Source organism: Anomaloglossus baeobatrachus, chromosome 7, assembly GCF_048569485.1.
Source record: "Anomaloglossus baeobatrachus isolate aAnoBae1 chromosome 7, aAnoBae1.hap1, whole genome shotgun sequence".
Lineage (NCBI taxonomy): Eukaryota > Metazoa > Chordata > Amphibia > Anura > Aromobatidae > Anomaloglossus > Anomaloglossus baeobatrachus.
This window is the reverse complement of record NC_134359.1, coordinates 49,604,699-49,625,048: the sequence shown is the minus strand read 5'-3', so window position 1 is coordinate 49,625,048 and position 20,350 is coordinate 49,604,699. Positions and strand designations below refer to the sequence as shown.

Below are 20,350 nucleotides of genomic sequence, written 5' to 3'. Positions count from 1 at the left end.
AGGATGTAAACATCCCGCCCACCTCCGTCCTTCCGCATAGCCGCCGGCGGCAGGTAAGGAGATGTTCCTCGCTCCTGCGGCTTCACACACAGCGATGTGTGCTGCCGCAGGAACGAGGAACAACATCGTACCTGTCGCGGCACCGGCATTATGGAAATGTCGGTGAATGCAACGATGATACGATAATGACGTTTTTGCGCTCGTTCATCGTATCATCTAGCATTTACACAGTACAATGTCGAAAGTGACGCCGGATGTGCGTCACTTTCGATTTGACCCCACCGACATCGCACGTGCGATGTCGCAACGTGCAAAGCCGCCCTTAGCCTCGGATTTATCAAGCATTTTTCGATAGAATTCTGGAGCAAAACTGCTTGAAACATAGCAAAAACGTTGCAAAGTTGTATGTTTTTTAGCCAAATTCCAGACACCTCCACCAATTTTTGATACAAGGGGCAGAGTTTTGTCATGATGAAGCACACCTGATAAATGTATTAGAATTTCCTTCACTGAGTGCAGTAGATTACAACAGCCCATGTCTGGCACACATTTCTGGCGGTGACACACGGCAGTTTAAAGGATGCGTGTAATTCATTAAAGAGCCCAATCCCCTTAATGAATTCATCACATCTTACTGCAGCACTCACTTCATTAACACTAGTGTCCAAAATGCCAGTTTTAATGAATGAGGGCCATAGATTCTCTATTGAATCCATCCTCCGCTCTCTGGATGCTTAGGTAGAAGCTGTGCGCTCCCGTCTCCTGTCTCTGTGCACTTTTCAGGGTTGTTTTTTTTTTGAGTTATTGGTAGTTATTGAAAGTCTCAGAACCTGGACCACCACCGATCTGCTGGCAATTAAAGGAATAAACAATAAAACATTTTTGCAAACTTTGTTATTTTAAGGGCTCTTAAAGAGTGACTTCTCACCTCATTTGAGGCATTAATTACAACTTGCATATAAACTTAGATGAACCAACTACAACTCTCCCAAAGGCTTTTGATTTATGTAGGTATAACCTAATCTACTCAGCTAAACTACCAAACTCTAGAGACTACAAAATTGCACTTCTCTAATAATGCTGTATATGTAGATGGTGATGATAATGAATCTTTGAACATTCACCTTGCCTGCATTACTCCAATAGGGAATTTTCTTATTATGACCATTATTTTCCAATTTCTTTTTTTTTTTGGTGCACACTACATTCGATCACGCTATTGTTACCCACAGTACGAGCCGATCAAACACTGCAAGCGGCTCGCACTGGGCCGAGCACCGTACATACCCGAGCACAGTGATGCTCGCGTAAGTGATTTTGCATTTGCAAACTACCCAATCTCCGAACCCGAACTTTGTTTTTTTGGAAAAATCTGGGTTCATTCTGAACACCGAACCTCAAGTTCACTCATCTCTAGTCTTTACTATTGGCAAAGAAGTTGAAATCTGATAGAGTCAGTATCTGAGGAACATGTAGTAGAAACCACAGCCCCCATGTTCATGCAAATCAGATGATTGTATTAATTGAGCTATCAGAATAAAGAGAAATTGAATCACAATCATGTAACTCCACTTTCACATTGCGTTTTCCCCTACGTTCACTAGCCTCGTCTGGGCATCCGTCCGAAACCCCCCTCCCCCTCCCGCAAAACGTGTTTCGGACACATGCGCCGATGGAGCCATTGACTATCATGGAGCAGGCGGAGTCAGCATGTGCTCTGTCTTGCACTATTTTCGGGCATAAACGTTTTCTGCAGGCGGACACCCGAACATAGTCTACTACATCTGGGTGTCCACCTGCAGAAAACATATATGCCCGAAAGTGGTGTAAGATAGAGCACAAAGTCACTCCGCCTGCTCCATTATAATCTATGGCCCCATCAGCAGATGCGTTTGAAACATGTTTTGTGGGGGAGAGGGGAGTCGGACGGATGCCCCGACGGGACCAGTGAACGTAGGTCAAAACGCAATGTGAAAGCGGCCTAAGGGCGAGCATGGATTCAGAATGATCTCTTACACAAAGTATGAAAGGACCTGTGATTTGCTTCCCGAAAAATTATTTAGATGCCTTATAAAAATCCTTGAGCTTCCCTGATTCTACCTTTTTTTCCATTTTGTGCTGTGTCGCTCCTTTGCAGAGATATTTACATTTGTTGCATCACAGTTCAATATGTGAAATCTCTCCTTGTAGTGCAACTGGGCATTTCTCCAAATTTTCATGTGAATCATAGGTTGGCAGTGCCTGAGACTCCTAGTACTATGGTAGCATCTGGGAGGGAGTAGTGAAAGTGCACATTCCTGAAAAAACCCTGCAGAAATGCCCAGTTGCACAACAAGTAGAAATTTCTCATATTGCCTTCCAAAAGCAATAGTGTGAGTATCTTTGCAATGGAGCAACGTAGCACAAAATGGAAAAAAGAGGCAGAATTAGGGGAGTGTGGGGAATTTTACAATTAATTTAAACTCAATTTTTCTTTTTTGAGAAAGAGGCAGGTCATTTTTAAGAGGAATATATCAACAAAAAATGACTCATTGCTTAAGTCCTGTTTCACACGTCAGTGAAAAACACAGATGTTTTTCACTGCCGTGTTAGAAATGCCTATGTCTCTCCATGTGCTGTGATTCTTGGCACACGTGGGTTGTCCATGTGCAATCTGTGATACGTGATCCGTATTCCGTGATTGCATATGGAGATAAACTCACCTGCCAACGTTCCTGCTGTCCGTGGTGCTGAACAGTCCCGCGATGCAGCATCCGGCCTCCACTGTGTCACCTCTGCAGCTACTTCTGGGTCGGCTGTGGCTGCATACATGAATATGCATGCCAGTAATGAGCCGGTCAAGAAGAAGCAGAGAGCAGAGACAAAACACAGCGTCGCTGGAGACAGTTGAGCTAAAAATGCTTTTTATTTTCAATGTATGTTTTTTTCTGGTACGTGTTTCATGGATCCCATCGTAGTGTGGTCCGTGGGACATAGGTGATGCCAGAAAAAAACAGACATGTCTCCATGCGGCAATCACGGACACGCGTGCACGCCGCACGGAGACACGGTCAGTGAAAAATCACAGATGTGTGAGCAGACCCATTGATTTTAATGCGTCTGCGTATGTCAGTGATTCTGGTACATATATTTATTATTATTATTATTATTTTTTATTATAGCGCCATCAATTCCATGGCGCTTTACATGTGAAAGGGGTTTACATAATAGGGACAAGTACAATAATCATAAACAGTACATGACACAGACATTAGAAAAAACAAGGATCCAGCATCATGGAGAATGGATGAATAAAACTTGCTTTTATTGGAATTCGTTAAAAACAGATATTCAATCCAGTGGGCACAGAGGCACAAGTACTGTAGCGGGTTATGCAACGCGTTTCGACCAGAGAGTCTTATTCATGGCATGAATAAGACTCTCTGGTCGAAATGCGTTGGGTAACCCGCTACAGTACTTGTGCCTCTGTGCCCACTGGATTGAATATCTGTTTTTAACGAATTCCAATAAAAGCAAGTTTTATTCATCCATTCTCCATGATGCTGGATCCTTGTTTTTTCTAATGTTGCCTTCCACCCGGGCCAGGGCGTTCCTTGCATCGGTGTGGAGTCCAGGAGTGAAGAGGGGTGAGCTGACAACGTCTCTTTGTTTACAAGACACAGACAGGTAAAGGAGGAGAGAGGTCCCTGCCCGCGAGGGCTCACAGTCTACAATGGATAGATGAGGATACAGTAGGTTAGGGTAGGGTATAAAAACTAGCACATACATACCAGTATCACTGACGTCTGAAACAGGCCTAAGGTGGTTTTCACATGAATGCAATACCCGCCAATGAAATATTCCACCATAACTTTAAATTTTCTAATTGGGAGTTATTTAAAAATGTGTAGTTTTTCTTCTCATCTGACAGAGTACTCAAGCATTATTTAACTAGTCCCTTGGTAATTTACCCTTTTTTTCGACTGTTTTTATGCATTCTACAGAATTGGAAGAATCCAGGCAGAAATGTCCACCATGTTGGAACAAGTTTGCCAACACATACCTGATATGGGACTGCTGTGACGCATGGCTAAAAATAAAGCACGTACTCAACGTAATAGTCATGGACCCATTCGTCGACCTTGCGATTACGATCTGCATTGTTTTAAACACATTATTCATGGCCATGGAGCATTATCCCATAACCCCCGAATTTAATAACGTTCTCTCTGTTGGAAATCTGGTAAGTTCTTGTGTTAATAAATATCTTTACCTGATAAAATAAAGTATTTGTACGATTTTCTGTTCTCTCGAGACATCAAGCATAACCACTGACATCTACCATAGGTGTGCTCCATTATGTAAGTCCAATTCTCCGGCTAAGATTGAACCCGAGATCAAATCAATCTCATTATGGGTCAGGATTCAGCCGGAGAAAAGAAAGATGTCATCTCAAGCTTGCAAGTGTGAAACTTTATCTTGATACTAGAAAGGTTGGCATAGAAACAAGACGAGGAATTCGCGAGGGAATTCTTATTTCAAAGAACAGTAAAAGTAATATAAAATACCAGTATTTTAGCACGATAATAGGGTAAAAAATGTTGAAAAGACAAACTTTTTGGTTGATTGGACTTTAGAGAGTGACATATTGTTTAATTCCATGAACAACATCTTCACATTTCACGCTAAATAACCTGGTAAATTAATTCTTCAAGTTTTTACGGTTGTGTTGAATCCAAGTAATTATGTATTATGTTCTCATTCATGTAATGCATGTGCAAGAAAATGTGAAATAAAAATGTTTTTCTTTTAATTTTTGGTGGATTTTTCCAGTTTTTTTTTTTACTTGTTTTATTACATTTTTAATACCATTGCCATATTATTGCTTTATATATTTATTTTTTACATAGTTATATAGGTTGAAAAAAGACCTAGGTCCATCTAGTTCAACATTCCTCCACCAATTATATATTTTGTCATTAAATTATTTATAACCGACAGTGTTATGTGTACTGAGGAAATCATCCAAGCCAGTTGTTATAGTGTCAGCCATTACTACCTCTTGTGGTAGAGCATTCTACAATCTGACTACTCTAACTGTAAAGAACCCTTTCCTGTTTAGCTACTGGAAAGGCTTCTTTACAGTTTAAACATATGTTTTTGGATATTCCTTTATGCCAACACCTTGTCATCTCTTTTACTATTGCACAGACTGACACAGGCTTATCCCTACTTCACACGTCCATGTCTCCGGTACGTGCTTGGTCACATGCCGGAGACATGGGCACACGTAGACTCATTAAAATCAATGGGTCTGCGCTCACGTGTGTGTTTTGCCATGGATCGTGTGTCTGCGTGGAGCATACGTGTGCTCCACACGTAGACATGTCCATTTTTCACCGACATTACAGGTGTCACACGGACCGTACACGGACCGCATGGATGTGATCCGTGTGACAAGCACCGGAGAAAACACACGTGCCTGTGAAATAAAAATAATTTCTATACTCACCTTCTCCAGCGCTGCTGTATCTGCCGCTGCTGTCTCTGCCGCTGCTGGTACTTGCTTACGACCCTCGCCCATTATGCTCATCGCATATTCACTCCACTGTGGGCCGGAAGCAGCAGCAGCGGGGAGTCGGCAGGACCGGAGACCGTAGATCAGCACCACAGACAGCAGCGACAGGGACAGGGGTGAGCAGAAAGTTCCTGTTCTCCGTGTGTTATCACGGATAACATAAACACGGCACACGGAGGGCAATACGCACCTTTGACACGTCCGTGAAAAATGTGCGTGATTTTCACGGACGTGTGAAAAAGGCCTTAGGCCGCTTTCACACAGCATTTTTTTTGTACATATGTTGTTCGTTATTTTTGCAGATAGACCACGGACCCATTATAATGAATTTGCCTTTTCACATCCTTAGTAGATGAGTTGATCAAACTCAACAATATAAGCGAATGGACCTGTAAAAAAACATCTATATACATTTAAATAAGTAGGGGGAGCTAAGAAATATCTATAAGTCATGACGTTATGTATTGAAATCAAATGTATTGTTTATAAATATGTAAATTGGTTTTAAATGTAATTTGATGCATCATGAACTGTGGTTAGTCTGGGTCCCTATGACGATATGTTTCTGGTGGGGTGTGATTTCCATTTGACCACAAAAAACTGAAGGGAAACAGTAATCGACTGGCCTGGATGAAATTTCTGGATTTTTGCATCTTATTTTTCTGATTTACTGTGTAGAGTTTGACAGGGTCAGCATTGTCATCTCATTATTAAAGGGATTGTCTGTACTCACTGCACTCTATGAGGAATGTCCGGTGCCGGCATCAGGAGCAGTAGGTGCGTGATCGCAGGTATGTGATTTGCATACTTGTGGTCACGTGCTGACTAGACATGCTTGGCCTCACTCAATGCAAGTGAGGTCAGACATAGTCTGGGATGATTTCACCACTTATGGTGTCCAATGATCTCCGTGAGTGACAGCTCAGCCACTCTATAAGATCAAGGGCATGCTTTTCATCCATTGTGAGGCAGTGGCACGCTGGTCTGTCGATATTGTGAGTGACAGTCCAGTTGTCCATTGTGAGGCAGGGGTGTGTTAGGCTGTCAATATTGTTATTGGAAGCCCAGCTGCCCTATCTGACCAGACTTACGGGGTTTCTGCCATGTGTTGCCTATTCAAGGTGAATGCTTGACTCTTTATCTGGATGGCAGTGGTAAGACCACTGCCAGTTGTAGCTTTCCTCAGTGTGTGTTTGCTCTGTGTTCTGATATTCTGATGCTGGTGATATTTTTTAGTTGATTTAAGCCTTGGTTGCAAGCAGGTGGCGTGTATTGTGCTGTGGTATTGTTGCTGTATACTTTGCTGAACGTCTACCGGTGTCATCTGTAGATAACTAGTTCATACTTTTCCCCTGTGTCCTCCTTGTGTCTTTGTAGTGTTTAATAGGGTTGACGAAGAGCTCATCCCATCCATTCCCTATTTAGGACCCAGCACTAGGGATACCTAGGGTCAAGTATCCGGCTTGGCACATTGGTGTGAAACCTGTCTAGGGTGGTGAGGGACCCCAGGGACCAGCAGTAGGTTCGGTCAGGGGTCACCATCTTCCCTCTCCCTAGACACAGGGTTTCCCTTCCCTTTTGCCATACCTAGCATGACAGATATGTGGAGTTTTTCTTTATTTCCCGATGTGAAGATTCACAAGTCTATAGCCAAATAGTTTGACTGCAGACTTGTAGCCTAAGGCGGGCTTTGAACACTGCGACATCGCAGGTGCGATGTCGGTGGGGTCAAATTGAAAGTGACGCACATCCGGCATAGCATGCGACATCGCAGTGTGTAAAGCCTGGATGATACGATTAACGAGCGCAAAAGCGTCGTAATCGTATCATCGGTACAGCGTCGGCGTAATTCATAATTACGCCGACGCGATGGTCTGATGTTGTTCCTCGCTCCTGCGGCAGCACACATCGCTGTGTGTGAAGCCGCAGGAGCGAGGAACATCTCCTACCGGCGTCACTGCGGCTTCCGTAGGATATGCGGAAGGAAGGAGATGGGCAGGATGTTTACATCCCACTCATCTCCGCCCCTCCGTTCCTATTGGCCGCCTGCCATGTGACGTCGCAGTGACGCCGCACGACCCGCCCCCTTAACAAGGAGGCGGGTCGCCGGCCACAGGGACGTCGCACGGCAGGTGAGTGTGTGTGTGAAGCTGGCGTAGCGATAATTTTCGCTACGCCAGCTATCACCACATATCGCTGCTGCGACGGGGGCGGGCACTATCGCACTCGGCATCGCAGCATCGGCCTGCGATGTCGCAGTGTGCAAAGTGCCCCTAAGGCCGGACAACCCATTAATAATGATATGTGCAGTTTTGCTTTATTTCCCTTTTTCCCTGAAAACTTGAAGACCAACACAAGCCTGGACTTATTTTCAGCCAAAATGATTCATGATCCTCAACGAAGACATTAAAAACAAAAAGAATGTTAGCAATCAAATTTTAGGAACTGCAAGGCCTGGGAACGTTGAAGATGTTGGCTCTTTATAGCTTATGACAATCAGCAAAGTAAATGAACATGAGAGAACATACATTGATCTACTGGTCTAAAAAGCTGCCAGTGCTGCAGTCCCGGCAGGTTCAGTGCGCTGTTTACTCGATGGAATCTCTGACTCTGCAGTATGGAGGCTGCTGAACTGGCACAATTGAAGAAGTGCAGGCGTCTTTTATTGAACAGAGCCACTTGCAGCACATCTAATAAAGGCTTAATTTGCATTGAAATAGGAATCACATCTATTCATTGTGTTAACCTGCCTGGGCTGAGATATGCTTGTCTTGGTCAACGTGCTTTGAGTGCTTTGAACTGATGCACTTATATTTGTGAAGGAGCTATGGGCTTATATGGAAGGTATATATTTGTTCCAGCCCTGATTTTATTTATTTAATGTTTATTATATTTAATGATTTTATTGTTTATTTTCAATTTTTTAAAATACTTTTGTGTCCTCTTTAAATTGACATGTATGTAAACTGCACTAAAATCCTAAAGGGGCTTTTCTATCTGACATTTTAGACCCATTCACAGCAAATATACAGTGACAAGCAAAAGGGTAACAATGTTTTGAACTTCTCAATTTCAGGTTCCATATCTCACCATCCACTACAGCTTTAATCGTGAGACGACCTTCATTTTATAAACCACCTTCATGGCTATCTCAGTAATAAATTTGGCTTTTAACAATTTAGCATATGATTAGTTATGTAGATTCTTGTCATGTCACTGTTTTGCTCCGGGTGTTTGAAAAACATTTTTCTTCCTCTTTACTACAAATTACAACCTGTTCTCACATTCCCTAATAGCTCAGTGTGTTATTAGGTTGATTCCCAAGCGAAAGATCACTGGTTCAAATTGAGGAACAGCCATGAAGAAGATTTCCCAAGAAAAGAGAAAGAGCATCATCCAGCTCATCGATAGCGGTCTCAAAACCAAGAAAGTGGCCAAACTGCATCATGTGAGGCCATCACAGGTGGAAGAATATGAAATAAAGTCCATTCATCCATTTAAAAGCCAAGAGGTGGACATCCAGGCAAAATATCAAAGTCAACAAGTCAGCTCATCACATGGTCTGTCACTTCTCGGTCGGCAGTGGAGGCGGCTCTTATACTTTGTAATAGGGAGATCACAGACGTCCATGCAAGCACCAAGCAACGCACATTACACAAGTTTGGAGTGTTGGCCAAAATAAGGAGAATAAACCTCGACCTCAATATCATCATAAGAAGCGTCTGCTCGAATTTGCAAAGAAGCACGAAAAGTGGACAGCAGAAAATTAGAAATGGTTGATATGAAGCGATGAGACGAAAGTCACTAGACTAGACTCTGATGGGTGCAAATGGGTCTGGAAAAAACAAGGGAAAAAGGGGCCAATGGATTGAGAAATTGAAGGAACTGTCAAGTTCAGTAGAGGAAGCCTGATGTTACGGGGGCTGTCGGATAATAAGGGAATGGAAGGCTATCCGACAGTCAGGGTCCACCGTGCAGAGCTCTGCTGCAGAGTATGGCAGAGGATAGGGGAAACCTGTACCACCAAAGCGGTACTGACACTGTTGTGTCACAGTGTCACCAAGACCAATAGCGGAGTTTACTGTTTAAGTCACAGCGACTACCTTATTAGAATAACATAGGAGTGGAAATGCAAAAGAGTGAGGAATACAACATAAAAGTGCATAGAAGTCTCACAGTCTGTGAGCGTGAAAGCACCTGTCTCAGTTAACAGTCACAGAAACTAGGTGTAGTGTGTGCAATATGGCACCTACCTATGTCCGCTCCACTTGTGGTGCAAGGATACGGACAGCAGCAAGGCTGCTAGCTTGAAACTCCTGCCTATGACCGCTCCCCTAGTGTGCGAGGATACGGACTGCTGCAGGAGGCAGCTTAGTGGAGCGTTACCCTAGAAGGCAACGACCACCTAACCTACCTATGTCTGCTCCACTAAGGTGCAAGGACACGGACAACAGTATGGCTGAAAGGTACAGGAGCGCTACCCTACCGATAGTGCTCACCTCAGAGTAGAACCACAAGGCCCAGTCAGACCATGTGCAGCAAGCACCTGCCTATGTCCACTCCACTAAGGTGCGAGGATACGGACTACAGCATAAGCTGCAAGGTACAAGAGCGTTACCCTACCGATAACGCTCACCTAGATAGAATAGGTGCCGCAAGGGACATGCACAGAGCGTCTACTCCTATGCAGGAACCAAGAGGACTGAGCGCCGGGCGGCGTGCATCAGGGTCTTATATAGACTCTGTGCCTCATCCAAGATGGAGGACACTAGAGCCAATCCGCTGCCAGAATGACATGAATGACGTCACGCTGGCCTATCACCGAGTAAGGCATCACAAGCACATGACCAGCGACCAATCGGCTTAGAAGGTGTCAGAGACATGTGACCTCGTGTCACAAGCACATGACCAGCGGCCAATCAGCTTAGAAGGTGTCAGAGACATGTGACCTCGTGTCAGTGATGATGTCACTCGCACATGTGCAATGGCTCCAAGATAGGACTTAGTCTCCAGCGCTCGCACATGTGCAGTAGCAAGAAATTCGAACATAGTCTCCAGTGCCACAGCAAAGGGGAAGGAGACACGCAGATACCCAGAACAGGAACTGTAACACATGATATGGGGTGTTTCACAGCCAAAGGTGTTACATACTTGACCAGAATCAATGGTGGTCTCAATGCTGAGCTATATGTGAGTATCGTACAAGATGAATTAATTTGTACACTTAAGTACTATGGGTATGAAAAGGACGACATAGTGTTCCAGCAGGACAAAGACCTGAAACATACTTCGAGTTTGGAGAAGAAATTGTTCAGTGACAATGAAGTAGAGGTGCTGGATTGTCCCTCACCATCCCCAGACCTCAACCCAATCGCACATTTGTGGGTAGAGATGAAGAAAAAGCTGTATATATACCCAAGGTTGTCGACCAGTATACACCAACCTTGGGAACATGTAGAAGAGACTTGAGATCAGATTTCTGTCGAGACATGCTTGAATCTGATAGGAGAGCATGCCCAGAAGGATTTAGGCAAGTTTGAAAGCCAATGGAGATTTTCAGAATACTAACAAAATAATACAAATTTAAATTTCTAGGAGCAAAACAGTAAAAATGCAGTGACATGACAAGAATCTGCATATCTTATCATATGCTAAGTAATTGCAAGTCAAATTTATGTATAATATAGCCAAGATGATTGTTTATTAAACGAAGCTCATCTTACGCTGAAAGCTATAGTGGATGATGAGATATGGAGCCTGAAAGTTCAAAACATTGTTACCCTTTTGCTTGTTACTTTGTGTCTCACTGCTAAGATTTCCAACTAACTCAAAAATGGAGCCAGTCATTCAGAACTGTTAGCAGTGGGGTGGTTGCGCTGGTGCAACTATTTCAATAAATTTATGTGGAATTTCAAATAATGCCATGCACGTGTCACTCATGGACTTGGGGAAGGGGTACACCAAACAAGGGGTACATCAGGAATATGTTAACAGCATTGGGCCCTGGTGCTAGGGAGAGGGATGATGCATTCCTAGCCAGTTCCTATACAGGTTTCCAACCTGTTGCCGAGCAAGATATCTGAAACCCTGAGAGACCCTGTAATAATCCTGGCTAGTGAGTTGGCAGGTGAGGATCACTAGTCCCACCGCTGCACTAATTCAACATGCAGGGAAGGTACGACAAATGGCGGAAACAACAAAAGGATAAGCCCAGCTTCTTAGCTTGCAGTCAAACACCAGTACTGCAGCCTACACTGTTTTACTGCAACAATGGCTCCAGCAGTTCCTTCCACCTCGAAGCCTAACTACAGAATGGATTCAGCATAACCAGCACCCTCTACTGATAGATGTGACCATATATAAGGGAAGGGAGTGGTCACCTACCACCAATAGTCAGAAGCTGCTGGAAAGCAAAACTGACATTAACCCTTTCATCACCAAAAGAAAGGGAATACGTTTAATGGGTGAAGTCTCAGATGGCAAAGGGAGATTCCTGCCCAGATGCTGTCACAACTCTCTAGTAACAGAGAGAAGGCCGTGACAGCATGCTGACTTTGCAATTTTTCAGAACTCCCAACCGTTTTTTTAAGGCATGAACACACCCTTTTTTTTTTCAAAACTGCGCCCTATTCTCACCCTCATACTTGTGTGATTGGACGCCAGGGCTTAGTTTGATAACACATTGAGGGAATGCTGACCTTAAGGGGTACTTTACACGCTGCAACATCGCTAGCATTGGCTAGTGATGTCCAGCGTGATAGTACCTGCCCCCGTCGCACAGGCGATATGTGTTGATTGCTGCCGTAGCGAACATTATCGCTGTCACGAACCACCGGGGGGGTCACTCAGAAATCCCCCGCGCTGGCTACCAGTACGTCACAATCGGGGGGTAACAAGTGGGGGTCACCCCTCCTTTATACCTCCCAACCGACAGACAGAGCACGTGACGCGCTCTCTAGCGCCCCTCTTATAGTCAGGCCAATTATGGAATTGCCCGACAATAAGCAAGGAGGCCGCTATACTACTTATGCCGATTATTGAAGGGTCCCCGGTGAGAGTAGGGTATATATTCCCCCGACCTCCGCGGGCGGAATATATAAAACCTCCCCGAATCTCACTGGCCTCCCCACAATAATCCTTGGCACAACTCGCTGCCACCAACCGATTTACGGTAACTATTAGCCGAACACACAGACGTGGGATTCAAGATCGAGATAACAGAACAGCCCAAGATTAATTATATAATTTAATCAGCCTAAAGCACACTAGAAACTACAATATATACAATAGGGAATCTACAGAATATACAGTTATGTCAGAGTACAGTTACAAGCAAAGCATGGGTTACAAACAGGCATACACAGTTCCAGCAGTTACCTTGTGCGTCTGGCCACAGGGGGGCGCTGTAGGCCAGGTTTCTAGGATCCTTCCCACAGATGTTTCCTACACGTGACCCCCAGCGAAAGAACGCTGGAAAATGGCCGAAGTAGGGTTATCAACCTGGGCAAATCCAGGTCCCCTCCTACCTTCGTGACCTCAGAGGGAGCACTGCTCCACCCCTGGCTTGAGTTATGGACAATATCCCAACATGGAATATGGGCCATAACTTTGCCTGGGAGCGTCGTAGGCGGACGCCAACGCTCTCATTGTGACAGCTATGAATTTAGCTACAGAACGAGAGGACTCATGACTTGCCTACTAGTTCCCCATTGGCTGATATCACGCCTGGGGTATTTCCCCAGGTCCTGCTCCCATAAAAAGGGTGTGCCAGCATCGTCCGCATGCGGAGACACCATTTTTATGGTTGCCATATTTATCGGAAATATGGCTTGCGAGATATGAACCATTTTTTACTGGAGTCGTTCTGTCTGGATACTTCCATAGCCTTGCTAATTAGATAGCAGCCCCTACTACAGGGTCACGGCAGGGAGTCATCCTGTGTCCATTGTTCCCACATCATCTCATTTCCATATCACAGGAGATGGCTGTTGGAGGTGTAAGTGGGATGTGACACCTTCCCAGATGGTGGACATTGAGAACAAGAAGGGAGGGGGCACTGCCATGGAGTGATGAGAGCGATTATGACTGGAAGTCATAATTCATCTTCATATCCCAGGGTTTGCCTCACACCTCCCCCCTTTTGAGGGCGCTAGGGGGCAGCACACTCCGGTGTTCCCCCGTGCGCCCGTCCGCGACCTCTCCTTGTCGGGACAGCCCGTCTGCGTTACCGTGGTCACGGCCCCTTTTGTGGCGAATGGTGAAGTTGTATTGCTGGAGCGCAAGGCTCCATCGCAACAATCGCCCATTCGTCCCAGAGACGGTGTGCAACCAGCTGAGGGGATTGTGGTCCGTCTCCACGATGAAGTGGCGCCCGTATAGATAGGGTTGCAGACGCTGCAGGGCCCACACTATGGCCAGGCACTCCTTTTCCATCGTGGAATAGGCCACTTCCCGTGGTAACAGCTTCCTGCTCAGGTACAAGACTGGGTGCTCTTGGCTCGCAGAGTCCACCTGGCTGAGCACCGCACCGAGGCCGAAGTCACTGGCGTCGGTCTGTACTACAAACGGCCGCGTGAAGTCGGCTGCCTGTAGCACGGGCGGGCTGGACAGGGCGTCCTTTAGGGCCCGGAAGGCTGTCTCGCAGTCCACTGTCCAATCGACTGCAGAGGGCAGCTTCTTCTTGGTGAGGTCCGTCAAGGGCTTTGCCAGGCTACTATAGCATGGAACAAACCTCCTATAGTACCCAGCGGTCCCCAAGAAGGACATCACCTGCTTCTTGGTCCTGGGGGTGGGCCAGGATGCGATGGCTTCCACTTTCTCAGGCTCGGGCTTCAGTGTTCTCCCGCCTACCCGGTGACCGAGGTACTGGACCTCGCTCATGGCCAGCTGACACTTTCCCGGCTTGATGGTCAAACCTGCCTGGTGGATCCGCCTGAGCACCTGTGCTAGATGCTCTAGGTGATCTTCCCAGGTGGGACTGAAGACGGCAATGTCATCCAGGTACGCGGCCGCGTACCCTTCAAGTCCCTTGAGCAGGGTGTTGACCATCCGCTGGAAGGTGGCAGGGGCATTCCTCATCCCGAATGGCATCACCGTGGACTCGTACAGTCCAAATGGGGTGATAAAGGCAGAGCGTTCCCTGGCCTTGCGAGTCAGGGGGATCTGCCAATATCCCCGGCTCAGATCCATGATGGTCAGGTACTGAGCCCCGGCCAACTGATCGAGCAGGTCATCGATGCGTGGCATTGGGTACGCATCGGCGACCGTGACAGCATTGAGCCCCCTGTAGTCCACGCAGAACCGAGTGGTTCTGTCCTTCTTAGGGACGAGGACTACAGGCGAGGCCCAAGCGCTGTTGGATGCCTGGATCACCCCCAGCTTCAGCATCTCGTCAATCTCCTGGCGCATGTGTTGCTGCACCTCCAGGGAGACCCGATATGCTGAACGCCGGATCGGGGGATGATCCCCAGTGTCCACGTGATGGACAGCCAAGTTAGTCCTTCCGGGCTGGTTGGTAAACAACCCCCGGAAGGGGTGTAGGGTGGCCCACAGCTGGGACCGTTGGTCTTCCAAGAGCTGGTGGCCAACCTCCACATCCTCAATGGATCCGCCTGCCCTAACCTGGGCTAGCATATCCAAGAGGGTTTCCGCTTCTCCCTCCTCGGGCAAGTTGCACACGGGGAGCGCACATGCCTCCCGCTCATGATGTGCCTTCATCATGTTCACATGGAAGGGCTTCCGCCTTCCACGGGCAGGGTCCAGGGTGACCAGGTACGTCACAGGGTTGAGCTGCTGGTACACGAGGTATGGGCCTTCCCAGGCTGCCTGAAGCTTGTCCTGTGGTACGGGGACCAGTACCCACACCTTTTGACCCACTTGGTAGGTCCTCTCACAAGCGTTCTGGTCGTACCAACGCTTCTGATCGGCCTGGGCTTGAGCCATATTGTCGTGTACCAGTTGCGTCAAGGCCTGCATTTTGTCCCGGAAGCGCATGACATACTCGATAACCGACACTCCAGGGGTGGCCAAATCCCCTTCCCAAGCCTCTTTCACCAGAGCCAGGAGGCCCCGCACACGTCGCCCGTACAGGAGCTCAAACGGTGAGAATCCTGTTGAGGCCTGTGGAACCTCCCGGTAAGCAAATAACAGGTGTGGGAGATACCGCTCCCAGTCACGCCCATGGGAGTCGACCAACATCTTAAGCATCTGCTTTAAGGTGCCATTGAACCGCTCGCACAGGCCATTAGTCTGTGGATGGTACGGGCTGGCCACCAGATGTCGCACCTGGACTTGCTTACAGAGGGCCTCCATCAGCTGGGACATGAATTGGGTCCCCCGGTCAGTGAGCATTTCCTGGGGAAAACCCACTCGGGAGAAAATCTCCAGCAATGCGGTGGCCACCTTGTCAGCCCGAATGGACGACAAGGCCACTGCTTCTGGGTACCGGGTGGCATAGTCCACTACCGTCAGTATGAAGCGTTTCCCGGAGCTGCTGGGGATGGCCAGCGGGCCGACCAGATCCACAGCCACCCTCCTGAAAGGCTCATCGATGATTGGCAGAGATACTAGTGGGGCTTTGGGGTGTGGCCCCGCCTTCCCCACTCTCTGACAGGTTTCACACGAACGGCAGTAGGCAGCCACATCGGCCCCCATTTTTGGCCAGTAGAAATGCTGGTTTAACCTGGCCTTGGTCTTAGCGATCCCTAGGTGTCCGGCCATCGGAATCTCATGTGCGATCCGCAACAACTCCGTCCGGAACGGATAGGGTACCACCAACTGTCGGTCCCTGGGCCACGCCTCCGGTGAACCCTGCTGGACCGTGGCCCGGTACAGCCGTCCTTGGTCCCAGACCACTCGCTCCGGGTCCGAGTCCGAGGGAGGCTGTGCCGCCTGCTCCTTTAGAGCTTTCAGGCTGTCGTCAGCTTCTAACGCTGCCTGAAACCCCTGACTAGATGTGGCCAGAATCGACGAGACTGTCACATCTTCGGTCAGTACCCCGGGACCTGTGTCCTGGCCTCCACCTGACTCGGCTGCCACTTGGTCAGAAGGGGAAGAGCTATCGGACCTCCGGGAGGCCCCTTGGCTTCCAGCACTCCCACTGCGGGTGACAGCGGCCACAGCCGCTGCGACCGTGGGTCGTGCCTGCTCCTCCTCCGTTCCTGACCAAGTCGCCGGTTCAGGCAGACCTACCTGGCTTCCTGACACCCCGGTTGTGGGGGAACCATGCACCGAGATCTTACCTGGGAGCACTTCCGCTCCTGGACCGGCCCCAATCTCACCTGCCTGTTCCCCTCCTGCAGCAACAGAACCCCGCTGTGAAATCTCTGGGGACCCCACATTTGCTGTGGTAGCCCCCACCCCACACACTGGTCCTCCCCCTGCAGCACCCTGCTCTCTGCTTATCCCTGCAGAGGGCAACAGATCCCAGCTCACAGGCTGATTACTTGTAGAGGCATTGTCACACCTTTCTCTGACCCCCTCCCCTGTCACAGCTGCAGCTGAGTGTGTGTCTATGCAAGCAGAAAAATCAGAGTTCACTCCCTCCTCCCTTACATCATTCATAGATAACACATTAACATTGTTAGGAGTCATGTCAGTACGGGCTGAAGGTTCAGCCCTTGGGGGGGCCCAAACTGGGAGGTTATCTGCCCCAAATCTGTCCCAAGTAGCACGTTTGCAGGGATCCGATCAGTTACCCCCACCTCCCTCACCCCTCGCCCTGCGCCCCAGTCCACATAAATGTCAGCAACAGGCAGCGCCGGGTCAATGCCTCCAATCCCGGAGACAGCGAGGGTTTTTCCCGGGATCAAGTCTTGGGGGGACACCATGTCAGGCCGCACCAGAGTCACCTCCGAGGCGCTGTCTCGCAGTCCTATGGTCACAGACCGGCCGACGGTGACAGGTTGGAAGCTGTCCAGGGACCTACCACCACCCCCACCCACACAATACACCTTGGGCGGCCCTTGGGACGGAGCCGGGGCCTTGGGACGCTGAGGGCACATGGCCTTGAAGTGTCCAGGTAGGTTGCACTGGTGGCACCGTCTTGGTTCTGCCACGGGCCTGGAGAGGGGAGTTGAGGGGGACACCCCCTGCAGTCTAGGGGCAGGTGGGGCAGTCGTAGAATTCATCTTACCCCCTCTCCAGGTGCTGCTGGTGGCTGCTCTCCTGGCCTCAGGAGCCCGATTGTTGGTGTAGTCATCGGCCAGGGCAGCTGTAGCCGTGGACCCCTTTGGCTTCTGGTCTCGGATGAACTGGCGGAGATCCTCAGGGCAGTTCCACAAGAGTTGCTCCGTGATGAACAAGTCCAGGATCTCCGGTCCGGTGGAAAGCTGCAGGCCTTGGGTCCAGTGGTCGGCAGCTCGGGCAAGTGCCCGCCGGTGGTCAGCCCAGGAGTCCTTTGGTCCCTTTTGCAGGGTCCGGAACTTCTTGCGGTAGGACTCCGGAGTGAGGTTGTACTGTTGGATCAGGGCCCGCTTGATGGTGTCGTAGCCCTGATCTGCCTCAGCAGGCAAGTCCCCAAGGATATCCAGGGCCTTACCCCTTAGACGGGGGGTCAGGTGTTTGGCCCACTGATCCTTGTCCAGATGGTGCTGCAAGCAAGTCCGTTCAAAAGCAGTCAGGAAAGAGTCCAAGTCTCCATCCTTCTCCAGCACTGGGAAGTCCTCAACACGGACCTTTGGAAGTTTGGTGTCTTGAAGGTCACGTGTGGCTGATGAGGGCCGGAGCTGAGCTAGCTGCAGCTGGTGGTCACGGTCTGCCTGTTGCCGTCGCTCTTCACGTGCTGCTTGCCGCTCCGCAGCCTCACGCGCTGCTTGCCGCTCCGCAGCCTCAGCGTCACGCGCCGCCTGCCGCTCTGCCCTGCGCTCTGCCAGGAGTTCCTTGTAGCCCTCCTGGTCTCCAGCCTGGAGAAGGGCCATAGCCATTTGAAGAAGGCTATCCGAGCCTCCCAGGCTTGGTGGAATGGCACGTGGTGATCTGCGGCCCGCTGCGGAGCCTGGTGATTCACTGTCCATTGCAGAGCGGAGGGCTGGCATCTGGCTCGTTGAGGACCCTTGGGCGAGCTCCTCCTCATTTTGTCCAGCAGTGCCAGGTTGTGCGATATCCTCTGCAGAGCTGTTCTCTGGCGTCGGGCTCTTGGAGGGCTCGTGGACAACCTCCTCATCGTCTCTGGCCTGAGCATCGGCCATTCCTTTGGCTTTGCTCCTGGTGCTCTCAGCCATTCTTGCAGACTTTGGTCACTGACACAGAACTGACACCTGATGCCTCCACACACCTTACAGTATCTGCACTCTGACACTCTAGTGTTGAGCTAGTCTGAAGACCCCAGCAGCCACAGCTGCTGCAGGCAGTCTTTAGTGTCTGGGAGTATGGGTCTCACACTCACACACACTATTATCTCGATCCCACCGCTATGCCACCAATATGTCACGAACCACCGGGGGGGTCACTCAGAAATCCCCCGCGCTGGCTACCAGTACGTCACAATCGGGGGGTAACAAGTGGGGGTCACCCCTCCTTTATACCTCCCGACCGACAGGGTAACAAGTGGGGGTCACCCCTCCTTTATACCTCCCGACCGACAGACAGAGCACGTGACGCGCTCTCTAGCGCCCCTCTTATAGTCAGGCCAATTATGGAATTGCCCGACAATAAGCAAGGAGGCCGCTATACTACTTATGCCGATTATTGAAGGGTCCCCGGTGAGAGTAGGGTATATATTCCCCCGACCTCCGCGGGCGGAATATATAAAACCTCCCCGAATCTCACTGGCCTCCCCACAATAATCCTTGGCACAACTCGCTGCCACCAACCGATTTACGGTAACTATTAGCCGAACACACAGACGTGGGATTCAAGATCGAGATAACAGAACAGCCCAAGATTAATTATATAATTTAATCAGCCTAAAGCACACTAGAAACTACAATATATACAATAGGGAATCTACAGAATATACAGTTATGTCAGAGTACAGTTACAAGCAAAGCATGGGTTACAAACAGGCATACACAGTTCCAGCAGTTACCTTGTGCGTCTGGCCACAGGGGGGCGCTGTAGGCCAGGTTTCTAGGATCCTTCCCACAGATGTTTCCTACACGTGACCCCCAGCGAAAGAACGCTGGAAAATGGCCGAAGTAGGGTTATCAACCTGGGCAAATCCAGGTCCCCTCCTACCTTCGTGACCTCAGAGGGAGCACTGCTCCACCCCTGGCTTGAGTTATGGACAATATCCCAACATGGAATATGGGCCATAACTTTGCCTGGGAGCGTCGTAGGCGGACGCCAACGCTCTCATTGTGACAGCTATGAATTTAGCTACAGAACGAGAGGACTCATGACTTGCCTACTAGTTCCCCATTGGCTGATATCACGCCTGGGGTATTTCCCCAGGTCCTGCTCCCATAAAAAGGGTGTGCCAGCATCGTCCGCATGCGGAGACACCATTTTTATGGTTGCCATATTTATCGGAAATATGGCTTGCGAGATATGAACCATTTTTTACTGGAGTCGTTCTGTCTGGATACTTCCATAGCCTTGCTAATTAGATAGCAGCCCCTACTACAGGGTCACGGCAGGGAGTCATCCTGTGTCCATTGTTCCCACATCATCTCATTTCCATATCACAGGAGATGGCTGTTGGAGGTGTAAGTGGGATGTGACACCTTCCCAGATGGTGGACATTGAGAACAAGAAGGGAGGGGGCACTGCCATGGAGTGATGAGAGCGATTATGACTGGAAGTCATAATTCATCTTCATATCCCAGGGTTTGCCTCACAATCGCTACGGCAGCT

At 48.8% G+C, this 20,350-nt stretch overlaps 1 protein-coding gene across 5 annotated transcripts in view; it reads left to right on the top strand.

Annotated features, from left to right (window-relative positions):
- LOC142245033 (sodium channel protein type 2 subunit alpha-like) overlaps nt 1-20,350 on the top strand; it is a 295,688-nt gene that overhangs the window by 164,949 nt on the left and 110,389 nt on the right. For all 5 annotated transcript variants that reach the window (XM_075317276.1, XM_075317273.1, XM_075317275.1 and 2 more), the window contains exon 14: nt 3,984-4,222. In XM_075317276.1, coding sequence (XP_075173391.1) covers nt 3,984-4,222 — 239 coding nt within the window. The remainder of the gene's footprint in view (nt 1-3,983; nt 4,223-20,350) is intronic.